The sequence below is a fragment of the Callithrix jacchus genome, chromosome 17 (assembly GCF_049354715.1).
Source record: "Callithrix jacchus isolate 240 chromosome 17, calJac240_pri, whole genome shotgun sequence".
Classification (NCBI taxonomy): domain Eukaryota; kingdom Metazoa; phylum Chordata; class Mammalia; order Primates; family Cebidae; genus Callithrix; species Callithrix jacchus.
The window spans coordinates 47,728,133-47,740,918 of NC_133518.1; the positions used below are offsets into that span (position 1 = coordinate 47,728,133).

At 34.3% G+C, this 12,786-nt stretch overlaps 1 protein-coding gene across 16 annotated transcripts in view; it reads left to right on the plus strand.

Moving 5' to 3' along the window:
- Positions 1–12,786, plus strand: part of STAG1 (STAG1 cohesin complex component) — a 438,539-nt gene that overhangs the window by 234,219 nt on the left and 191,534 nt on the right. For 14 of the 16 annotated variants that reach the window (XM_035278838.3, XM_078354162.1, XM_078354165.1 and 11 more), the window contains one exon: positions 4,007–4,211. In XM_035278838.3, the coding sequence (XP_035134729.1) occupies positions 4,007–4,211 (205 nt within the window). Of the gene's footprint in view, positions 1–4,006; positions 4,212–6,940; positions 7,110–12,786 lie in introns of those variants that run through there. The other 2 variants (XM_078354171.1, XM_035278843.3) reach the window with 1 other exon arrangement.

A 12,786-nucleotide genomic window follows, 5' to 3' on the forward strand; every position in this document is an offset into this window, starting at 1 on the left:
AGGATATAGCACTGAATACACCAGGCCAAAAAAAAATCTCTGCCCTCATGGAATTTACATTCTATTTAGGGGAAAAAAACAATGAATAAAATACCTAAGCAAAATATTATGGTATGCTGGATGGCAATAAATGCTATACAGAAAAATAGAGCAGAGAAAGAAGAAGAGATTGTAGCAAGAAGAGTCGTTTAATTTAGGGAGGTCACTTCACCACCCATCTTTATAGTTCCCTTTACATGGCATGTGTAAGTGTGTATATAAAGGAGAAATTTTAACTAGTTGTATTAGAGTTACAGTAACTCTTGAAGTGGATACAGGAATTTCTTTTTCCAAAAAATTTTTGCAGTAATATTTGCACACAGTATAAAAACTAAAAGTTTCAAATGTATAAATTTTTAATTGCAGTCAGGAATTCAGCCAGCTAGATTTGTGTTTTTTTGTTGCCATCACTATCTAATGTATCACAGGTTTCAGATTAGTGATGAACTGCTTAGGATTCCAAAGTTTTCTCAGTGTTCAGGCTACACCTTCAGAGACCTCTGCTGTCTTTGCACCCCAGTGCTACAGAAGGCATCTCTCTCCATACTGTTACCCCTTCTGCTAGTGGTAAACCGGTGTTGCTTATTGCCTGGTGCTGTGAGAGGGACATCGGTTGTCCTGATCATCCCTCAGTTTAACTATGCTTTGTGTGCCTGGAGCCACCAAGAGGCCTCCTCTGGTTTCCTGTTACTCCTTTTCTGTAGCAGCCAACCTCTGTGTTGTCTTTGGTTGGCCTTCAGTGGGAGATTCTGCCCCTCTTTCTTTTCTTTTCTTTTTAGTATGTAAACAGTGGTGCTTTATTGATAAAAGTTTAGTTTAAATGGATACAAAATTGCTGTGAAAAATAAGTGTTTTCAAAATACATTTCTACAGACAGAGACTATCTCTTAGTAAAAAAGTAGTTACCTATTATCAAAAGTATATATTTAGATTTGGGTAGTAAAACAAAGGGGATCAGAAGTGTAGCAGTGTGGGCCCTTCCTCCCTGCATAGCTGTTAATCATTTTCACTCAAACATACCCGGGGCTTACATTAATCACTGGCAAATGCTTTTTTTCTTTTTTACAGATTTTTCTAGCAAACTTATTAAATGTCAAAAACTCAAATAATGGACTCTGCATTGATGTACTCTGAAGTCATGGAGCACTTTTTCTCAGTTATCTCACACAATAAACCATAATGTATAGTTTTTGGCTTTTCACAATTAAGCAACAGTCAAGGTTTCTGTCCCTCTTTCAATACTGGCAGGCCTCTGCTTGGTGTTAGTATAGGATTCTGGTCTCATGACATTGTTTTTTCTCTTCCTTTCCCCCACATAGAGGGTTTTTTCTTCTACACTTCTCTCAGCTGCAGTGGGTCTTTGCTGTGCCGGATGACTCTATTTCTTACTCCTCTTCCCACTGCATTGAGGCTACTTTGTAGAAGGGAAAGGTCTGGAGAAGTGAGCTAGACATCTTTCCCCCAGCAGTTCATGATAACCTGTAGGCCTACCTCAACAAGAGAGGTGTTCTTTGTTTTTCTTCCCTGTCCCCAGGCTTTGTTTTGAGTATCTAGTACCTGGTTGAGACCTGTGGAATATAGTTTTTTTTGTGTTTTGTGTTTGTTTGTTTGCTTGCTTGTTTGTGTTTGTTTTTGAGACAAAGTCTCTTGTGTTCTTGGCTGAAAGTTTACTGTTGTGGCGTGACTCACTGCAACCTCTGCCTCCCAAGTTCAAGCAATTCTCCTGCCTCAGCCTCCTGTGTAGCTGGGACTGACTACAGGCATGCACTACCCTACCGAGCTAATTTTTGTATTTTTTTTGTAGAGATGTTTTGTACAGCCATGTTGCCCAGGCTGGTTGAACTCCTGAGCTCAGGTGATCCCCCTGCCTCGGCCTCTTAAAGTGCTGAGATTACAGGCATGAGCCACTGTGCCAAGCCTAAGACTTGCGGAATATAGTTTTAAGTGAGTGCAAACTCCCTTTGTCATTCCATACTGACAAGCTAGCAGCCCCTAGGTGTTGCACAGTGTATTACAATTTTAGTTGATTTCTTTTTAGCCATTTTTATGGCGGTCTCCTTTTCTTCCCAGGCTCTACTACCAGTGATAGAGTTTGTATGCCTCATCTCTTCTTGGAGGGCTTTATCATTCTTTGGAATTTAAATTACTTCAGCTCAAAATGACCTCAAGAAAAGTTAAGGCTTTTTTTGTTGTTGATTTGGTTTATTCTCATTGTTGCCTTCTACATCCTAAATGGAAGCCACTAGTAAACAGAATCATTTACTAAATAATTCATGTTTCTTTAGTGGTTATAATTATACTCCAGTAGAAGGAATGCATTTGTCTCTGAGTAACAGAAAAGCTGACCAATAGTGGCTTAAACTCAAAGGAGTTTGTCATGCAAAGTAAATGTGGGAGTAGTCATCAAGGGCCTATACTTCTCCCATTTTTCTCTTCAGCATTCATGATCTTCATACTTGTTTCTTCGTGGCTGCAAGATGACTGAACATCCTGCAGCATGTATGCGTTTCAGATCAGTGAAAAGAAGGAAAAAAGGAATAAAGACATCATAATACCTTAGTCATTCACTTTAAAAGGCTTTTCCAGAAGACTTATCTAGCGAATTACATTTTTTCACCTCAGATACTTCTTACATATTATTTTCCAGGCTACTTATGTATCTCCTGTCAATGATCAGTATTCTCTTCAGTTCATGAACTGAATTGTTTAATCAAGAAATCAATTATTTTAGTTCCTTAGGGGTTTTGTTTGTTGTACTACCTTTGAATCTTTTGAAGTATGCTTGTTTTTCAGGTTTTCCAAAGTGCTGATTATTCTGCCTTCCCTTCCTCACTTGATGTTGAGCCTGGTTAGGTGGTTTATTTTCTTTGTAGCTTCCCTGGGGCCCAGGTTCAGTTGTTGTGAATCACAAAATGGCTGATTCTCTCAGTAGGTATAAAACAAGAGGAACTTTACTAAAATAGGGTTTTGTGATATAGAAGCAGCAGGTAGACTGCTGAGATACCTATAGGAAATATCTTTGCTCTCTAGTCTATGTAACTTCTCCAATTTACACTTAAACATTCCCAGTCATGTAGCGCCCCCTACCACTCATGTAGCACCAACATTAACTTTCTTTTGGGATTTTGACTCTGAGCCCAGTCTCTTCTAATCTCTGCTTTTTGTTATGTGTTCTTGGGATCTAAGAGCACTTTGTTCTAGAAAAGACAAAAAGCTACACGTTGAGAATATTTTGCAACTGTGTTCACAGAATTTCTCATTCTCTACCTTGTTAATTTCCATTTCTGTACTTAAGTGTATTGGGCCAGAGAGGGAAACGTCTAGCCATTTGGGCTGTACTTTAAGTTTTGTGTTTTAAACAAGATGACACACAATCTGGTGATATCAAGAGCACATATTGTTTTCTTAGAAAAGTTAATCCAGTGTATGAAGTAGAATTATAATCAAGTTCATAGTAAAATTTGAAGAAATTAGATGGGAATTTCAGGTATAAAAGGTTATTTTTGGACTTCTTAATGAAATGCATATACTTTTCAAATGGTAACTTCTTAATTCAATTTAAATTATTAAAAGATGTACTGTGACACAGGTATCATGCTTACTTTGTTCAAAATTCAAATAGCAGTCATCCTTTCTAGTCAAAACTTTTAAAAAATTTTACTATTTCGTATTATCTCAACTAAGATACAAATACAACAAAGGGGAGCTATTATTTTCAATGAAAAGCTTAGAACAATAAAGTAGATGCTGGTTCTAACATAGTAATTTTCAGTACTTTAAGACTTGCTTAGCTGTGGTAGATCAAAATCAAAGAAAGATAAAACAATCCAATGTACTACGAAAGTCACCTATTTCTTTTTATAACTACTTTGCACAAAAGGTTTCCTATATAGGTAGGAAGAAAAAAAAATCTTTGATCAAACTCTATAATATGACATACCTAATATGTTCTTTTTCTCTTTTTTAGGACAGTGGTGATTATCCTCTTACCATGCCTGGACCTCAGTGGAAAAAATTTCGTTCAAACTTTTGTGAATTTATTGGAGTCCTGATTCGACAGTGTCAGTATAGCATAATTTATGATGAGTATATGATGGACACAGTAATCTCCCTTTTGACGGGTTTGTCAGACTCCCAGGTCAGAGCTTTTAGGCATACAAGTACCCTTGCTGGTAAGTAACCAATATTTTATTTCCTTTCATTTACTTTTGTTGAATATGTTTTATTCTGATTAAAAACTTAATGAGAATAAGATTTAATTAAAAATTTAATGAGACTAAAACATTTATTTGAATAGTTTTTCTTAAAATGTATGCCTATTTTGATAACTAGCATTTGGTAGCCTTAAGAATGAAAATAGAAATTTTCTGGCCAATGTCAACAAATGTTTATCTGAATGTTATGTGCATCTTTATTTATAACCAGAGAAGATTTTTTGAGACCATTAGGCCAATTCTTTGGAAAACCCAAGTAATAATAGTTGAAATTCCAAATTTATTCTATTTTTTCTTTGTATAATTACATTGTTTTATTGCTCATTATTATTATAGATAAGTAGGTAAATACTTGTTTATATATTTGAAAGTTTCAACCAGTAGGATAACAGACATTCTTCCTATTCCTAGTGCTGTAATAACTTAAACATATTCAAATATTAACATCTTTAAAGTCAGTTCTTAAGGTTGGCTCCAGATAATTTGAAGAACTAACAGATTAGTTTTCATTTTTGCTTTCTTTTAGAATTATGACAACTTGTCAACCAACTGTATTCTTTGTTTTTCTTGATTTTCTGTAACGAGGTAATTTTCTTAATTTAGCAGTTATTCTGTTTCTCCTTCACTGCTTTAACTGTGACTACCTTATTTTTTTAATTCATATTAGTGGAATGTGTGTATACTCATTGGGTGTTCATAACTGTATGTTTAAATAATCCCAAATTACATCCGTTTTAGTAGCAGTAACTTTATCTGTATTTATCTTACTATCATAATAAACCAGATTTAGACTCATTAATTACATTTTATTCTTTATTTAAATTTTAAATTCTCATGTATCTAATTTATTTAAAGCACTGCTCCTCAATCTTTAGCACACACCAGAATAACCTACAGAGCTTGTTGTGACAGACTGCTGGGCAAGAAGTTCCTAGACACTTGATACTGGTGATTTGGGAACTACTCATTGCAAATGTCTGCTTTAAAATTTTGTCATTTTCAGGCTTAACCTGTTGCCCAAAGCCAATATGATAATAACTGGAGTCATCTATATATTTTTTTCATTCTTTTTTTCCCTTACTCAGTTAATTCATAGTATCTTGTATTTTTAGTTACAGTTCTAACAAAATAAACATGAAACACAGTTTGTTTTTTCTAAGAGTATTCTTTTCTCATTAGGAAGAGAGGTAGATATTTTATCCAATTTTATGTTTTCTCAAAAGACAAAATAAAAATATAATTATTGAAAAATATCTAAGTAAAACATACATCAGATACACTTTATTCTATATTTTGATAGTATCTTCTCCTTATTAGGAAGAAAAAGATTTTGTATCCAGTTGTTCTTTTTTAAAAAGTTACTATAAAAATGCTGTTCATTATTCAAACAGTTACATAATATTATACTTTTTTTTTTTTCTAATTTTATGACCTTTAGTAGTATCCTCTGCATTTGGTCTTTGCTTTTTTTCTTTTCTTTATATTTTCTATTCCTTTTCATCTTTCTTTCTTCTTTCTGTGTACAGTAATGCCCATTTACCTGGTTGTCATATGCATAGGAAATTCAGCAATTTTGAAAGAAAAAACTTAAAAAATAAAGTAGTAACTGCTTGTAAATAACTAATATTGCTGTCATAAAAATTAATGAATTTGCTTTGATACAAAAGTTATTATCTGGGTTTCCCAAGGCCAAGAGAGGAGAAGCAACAAGTTAATTGAGGGCCGATAGTATTGTGAAATGACTATTTAATACAAGAAGAAGCAAAAAGTAGTTTACAGATCTTAAGATACAGTATCATCTTTGGCTTCTCTGTAGGGGAAGCCACCATTCTTTAATCTAGAAACTTGTATGCATTCTGTTTAAAAGATTAAGTGTATGCCATATGCTCTAGGAACATAGAGGAGTGCTATATTATAGAAATTCGCAGAATATTTTAAGTCTTAAAACATTGTTTTAATTTTGTGAATAATGCACTTTAATTGATTTACATGTCCTTCATTGCCATGTAAATGCAGTATTACTGTATTTTACTGCCTTTATGATGATCCATTTCAGCTCTTTTTCTTTGCTCATTTTTAGTAACTTTCATTGTATCGTTTTCTCTATATTTATCCCTTTGGTTATCTCCATCTGCTAATCTTACATATGTTTAAATATATTTTCATTATGGCTTTCTTCTATTCCTTTTGAATTGACTGTCTTCTGCCTCCCCCCATTGCTTTTCTACCTATATTCATCATAACTTTTAAAATTACTTCATGAATGTGATTTTGTTTTCACCTATGTACTTTTTATATTAATATCATCATGTAGCCTGTTTATATTTGAAATTATTTTTTAAAATCAGATATCTAAAAAACAACATATTTTCATACAGAATTTTCAAAGGATAAAACTTACTTTTCAGTTGTTCTCTCAATTTGCTTCAAAGTATTACTGTATTTCCGTGTGTCTACACTAATTAATGGTCATATCTTCCAAGGCTCACTTGTATAAAATGTGAGACATAGCAGTCAACCTACCCATTAACAAAGCACAAAGGGCTTGCTGAGAACTTAATTCCAGGCTGACCAACAATTATCCATCTTTTCAAGGACGTTTTGTTCTCATCTTTGCCCTTTTCTTATTTTTAATGGTATATGTACACGGAATAGTTTAAAAGATAATCATTTTTATTCACTTTACAGGACAAGTCTTGGGGACTAGATAAAATGGGCAGGAACATTTAATCCTCTGCTTCAAAGACTATGTGCATGGACAGTTACAAGGCAGTTATTGCCAGATATGATTATCGGCTTTGGAATAAAATGCTCCTTGACATTGCTTATATCTTAGCTGAGAAGAGAGACAATCAGGTTAGTTATTTTGTAGGGTATAGATGTGATGAGTTCCAGAGCTTCATAAGTCATCAGAGTGGTCTGCAGTAGTATTTTTAATCTGTTTTCCAAATATCCCATTTTCTTGTTATGAATTAAATAATGTGTCCCTATTGTCAGTGTTAATGCATTGCATTTAATTGTATAATTTTACCACATTTTTATTGAAAGTTTTTGTCATTCTGTAGTTCTTTATGTCTGTTTATTCCACACTCATAAGTATATTCTTATTTTTCCATTGGAGGTAAACTCTTTTTCGAATACTTTTTACCATTAAAATGAGAAAGACTGTTAACAAGTAAATTTTATATTTTCTTTATTCTCTTAGTTGGAGTTTTAAAACTTACTGTCCTAGTTGTTTGACCCATTATAATAAAGAAGCTTCTCATTATAGTATTCATTAACTATTGATATTCAGGACTAAGTGCCCTTATTTTTATTAGAAATAGCTATCTCAGTTGGACATAGCAGTACAGTTTATGGATTTAATTTTCCTAAGAAATACTGTGTCATAATTATTTTGGTGAATTTATAATCTGAGACTGGGAACATTTTTTTTTTCAAATTTGATGACATTTTTATTTTATGAGGAAATATTTTCTTTTTAAGGTCAAAAATAAGATTTTCTTTGTTTTACCACTTTTTTGTTTCATATTATGAAGATTTTACTCTCAAAGAATTGTTTTTCAGGATTATATTTATTTTTAGGCATTTTCTCTTAAAATGTATACCAATACTTTACAACTTGTTGACTTCAGATTTTTGTTAGAGGGTAACATTCAGGATGAGTAATGTTGGTTAATGTTTTAATTTTTTGTTATTTTCTCACCTATTTAATTTTCTGTGATGTTATAAGTATATTAATACTGACTACCTCTGACTTCCAAAGAGAAAATGCTAATTTGAACAAAGGGGAGTTAAAATACAAAATTTGTATTAATAATGGTATGATAGTTGATTCTGTTCACTTTTTTCCCTCCTAAAATGAATTTGGGGAAAAAATTAGAAAATGTGGTTGAGATCATCATGAGGCCAGTCTTCATCAGCAGTTATTAAGAAGTCACTCTCAGACTCCTAAGGGATAAACATTTCTTTATGCCTTATGGTTGATTTTATATTGACGTATGGTTTATTATTGATTAACATTTCTTATAGAGTTAGCATCTCTGAGGAAAGAAATGACATATGAAATTGCTTTAATTTATAATCATAGGCTGAAAATAATTTTGGCTCAGAAAATTGAAGTCTTTTTATTTAGCCTTCAGTTGCTAAAACCATGTAATACTGATAGAACAGATTCTGGAGTGACTGTCTGAATTCATAGCCATCTTTGCCTTTTACTGGTTGGATAACCTTGGACAAGTTTTTAACATGGCTGTCTCGCTCTCTTTATTTGCAAAGTGGGAAAGAAAAGAGATTAGGAGTGCTTGGGACAAGGTTTGGCATTTAGGAAGCTGCTCCTATTATTGTGTAATGACAAAAACGGATAATAGTATTTGCCAGTATTTCCCCTTCATTCATGGTTTTACTCAGAATTTATTGATTTGCTTATTTTATTTTAATAAAAAGTAATAAGACATGACAGATGGGGAAGTCAGAAATAAACAAGTAGATAAACTATCAAGAACTGCTATCAAGAAAATGAGCAGCATACATTTTCTTTTCCTTTCTTTTTTTAATGTAGGTTTATTTTTTATTTTTTACTGCAACTTCCACCTCCCAGAATTAAGTGGTCCTCCTACCTCAGCCTTCTGTGTAGCTGGGACCACAGGCACATGCTACCACACCTGGCTAATTTTTTTGTAGTTTTTTTAGAGTTGGGATGTCACCGTATTGTCCATGGTCTTGAGCTCAAGCGATCAGCACACCACGGCCTTCCAAAGTGCTGGGATTATAGGCATGAGCCATCACACCTGGCCTGCATTTTCATTTTACTTACCTTTTTGCTCTCAGGACCCATATTCTATTTATTAAATCCAATAATTATTTATAACTCTTAACCACACAGATTATTTCTGGTTTCTATAGTTAAGATGTGAAAAATTTAGGGCAATCTGGCATTATCAAAGAATAGACTATGTAATATAAATAATTGGTCCTTTTATATTTACATTTAACTTTTTTATATTTATTTTTCAAAATTCTTCTAGAGTGTTACCTTTTCATTGTTTTGTCCTTTTACTTTGTCTTATTTTACTTTTTCACCACCATGTTTTTCACCCCTCCTCTAGATAAAAACCTTTGTTCAATTTTCTGGGGTTTGTATATGATAGACTTCTGATGTTCTTGTCGGATTAATGCCCAGTAGTTGGCCAAATCCGCAATACCACTATATCATGTAGTTTTATCCATAAAATAAAATACAACTTTAAAATGTAATTACTTTTTTTGAATCTGTATATTTAGGTCTAGAATAATTTTTGAAATTTTCTAACTAAAGAACTGTTATTTTTCTTAGACTATTCTCTTTTACATTCTGTCTCTGGTTCTGAAAATTAACTTTCTTTTGGCAGACAGTTTTTGTAAAGAAACAGTGATTTTTAAAATTACTTTATAAGCATCACATATCACATATCTTGAGTTTATTAACTTGGTGACTTTGGACAAATTAGGTAACTTCTGTGTCTTTCTTTATCTGTATATCGTAGATGCTAATAGTCTTATAATAGTATTGGGTAGCTTAAATGAAATAATTCTTTTGTTTATCTTTTGTTTTCTGAGTCATATAAATGAAATAATTTATGTTAAATATTTAACATACACAAGTCACTCAGTAATTGTCTAATGTTGTGATTTTTTTGTTTGTTTGTTTATTTGTTTTTTGTGATGGAGTCTCATTCTGTTGCCCAGGCTAGAGTACAGTGGTGCAATCTTGGCTCACTGTTGCCTCCCCTTCCCCGGTTAAAGCAGTTCTCCTGTCTTAGCATCCCGAGTAGCTGAGACTGTAGGCACGCACCACCATACCTGGCTCATTTTTGTATGTTTAGGAGAGACAGGGTTTCACCTTGTTAGCCAGGCTGGTCCCAAACTCCTGAACGCAGGCAATCCACTCGCCTCGGCCTCCCAAAGTACTGGAATTACAGGCGTCAGGAACTGCACCTGGTTAAATGTTGTGATTTTGATATAGAAAACAGCAAAGCTTATTTGATTTGGTTGTAAAGAGGGCGGAGAACTTGAACATTTTTTAACATATTTTTGTTTCATATTGTACACTAGAATATTTTCAGTATATGTAAAATTATATATACTACTTATAGAGAATTCAGAAAAAGAAAAAAGTACAAAAATAAAAAATGTCTATCATGGTACCATCTTATAACTGTGCCATAACTTGTTGGTATTTTAAGTTTCTTTGTTGTGTGTACTTACGAAGTTTTTTGGTTTTATTTTTAAACGAGTATTCTGATCAGTTTTGTGACATACTTATTTTTGTGCTTTTAATTTTTAAAAATCATACCTTATTTTGTAAAATTTAGATGTCCTTTAATTCTACTTTTCTGCTGTTGGCGTTTTTTGTCTTCCTTTTTTAGATCCTCATCATCTTTTCTTTCTTTCTTAAATCCCTATCATCTTTTCTTTCTTTCTTAATTATTCTCTCCTTTTTGTGTATCATATTTTCTGATAGTTTCTTTAGAAAAAGGGCATTGGGGAAATACGTATTTGAGACTTTACATGCCTGAAAACTATGTTATAGCTTCTTGTTTAATAGTTTGACCCAATTTAAATTTCATCATTGAAAAGTATTTCCTTAAGAATTTGTTTCTAGTTTCCAACGTTGGTGTTGAGAAGTCCAATGCTAATTTTAGACTTCTGATTCTGATCCTGTTTCTTGTCTTTGGATGCTTTGAGATTTTTTTGTTGTTGTTACTGGTATCATGAAATTTCATGACGATACACTGTTACGTATGTTTATTTCTCATTTCATAGTCCTCTCTGTTTATTGTATTACCTCATGTTTATTAAACTTAATTTTGACTATCTTTTACATTTCTAAGAATTCTTTCTTATATTCCAAGTCTTTTTTTCTTTTTTGTTTTTTGAATTGGAATCTTGCTCTGTCGCCCAGGCTGGAGTGCAGTGGCACAAGCTCGGCTCACTACAACTTACACCTCCTGGGCTCAAGGTTTCTCCCACCTCAGTCTCATTAGTAGCTGGGATTACAGGCATGTGCCACCACACCAAGCTAATTTTTGTAGTTTTAGTAGAGACAGGATTTCACCATGTTGGCCAGGCTGGTCTCAAACTCCTGACCTCAGGTGATCTGCCCACTCAACCTCCCACAGTGTTGGGATTACAGGTGTGAACCACCACACCCAGCCCAGGCCTCTCTTTTTTAAACATTCTATGTTTCGTAGTTACCTTTTCTTTGATGATATTAATTATTTCTCTGAGGTTTACTTCTGCTCTCAACCCAACCTTTTTTCTTTTTCTCTGCTTTTTAAACTTTCATATTGGACATTTTCCTCAAATATTTTTATCTTGGCTCTGTAGTCATTGTTGAGAGTGAGAAACTAAAAAGCACATTGGGTAATCCCAGCACTTTGGGAGACCGAGGCGGGTGGATCATGAGGTCAAGAGATTGAGACCATCCTGGTCAACATGGTGAAACCCCGTCTCTACTAAAAATAGAAAAATTAGCTGGGCATGGTGGCGCGTGCCTGTAATCCCAGCTACTCAGGAGGCTGAGATGGGAGAATTGCCTGAACCCAGGAGGTGGAGGTTGCAGTGAGCCGAGATTGCGCCATTGCACTCCAGCCTGGGTAACAAGAGCAAAACTCCGTCTCAAAAAATAAAATAATAAAAAGCACATTGGTAGAGGGGTATATGTGTGCCCCTGGCATGGTGGGACTTTGACTCTGGCTTCCAGATTGGTGAGCATCACTATAGAGCAGTCTGATGGTCAGCCAGTATTTTCATTATAGACCCTCAAATGTTGCTAGTGATAATTATCTTCCCTGGAGAAGTTCAGCCTCTTTGCAGAAGGATCTTCTAGTCTACTTAAGCTTGGCTACTGTCTGCTCTTGGAGTTAGATAGAATGAAGAAACTCTGAGGGCACTCACACACACCAAACAATCACACACGTATGTCTGATGACTCTGGATTTCTGGTTTATTTTCTTGAGAAGATAAATGTCCTGACTTCCAAAATGAATGTATTATAAAGGAATTGCTTGACTGCCTACTCTCTACAGGAGTAGAGACTTGGGGATTTAATTGCCTATTATACAAACTTGGAGATAATACTCCTATTTTCAGACCATTACATACTTCATCTTCTGTGGAACCTACTACTACTAATAACTGACGGTTTCTGTATTCTACAGAGTAAAAACAGCTTTTTATTTTTGAGACAGGTTCTTGCTCTGTCACCCAGTCTGGAGTGCAATGGCATGATTACGACTCACTGTAGCCTCAATCACCTGTACTAATTGATCCTTCTGCCTTAGCCTCCTGAAGCTGGGACTACAGGCACGTGCCACCACACCTGGCCAATTTTCTTTCTTTCTTCCTTTTTTTTGTGTGGAGAAGAGATCTTACTATGTTGCCTAGTCTGGTCTCAACCTCCTGGGCTCAAGGCTTCCTCCCACCTTGGCCTCCCAAAGTGCTAGGATTATAGAAGTGCCCTCCCCCCATGCCCAGTGCTTGTTTTTCTTAG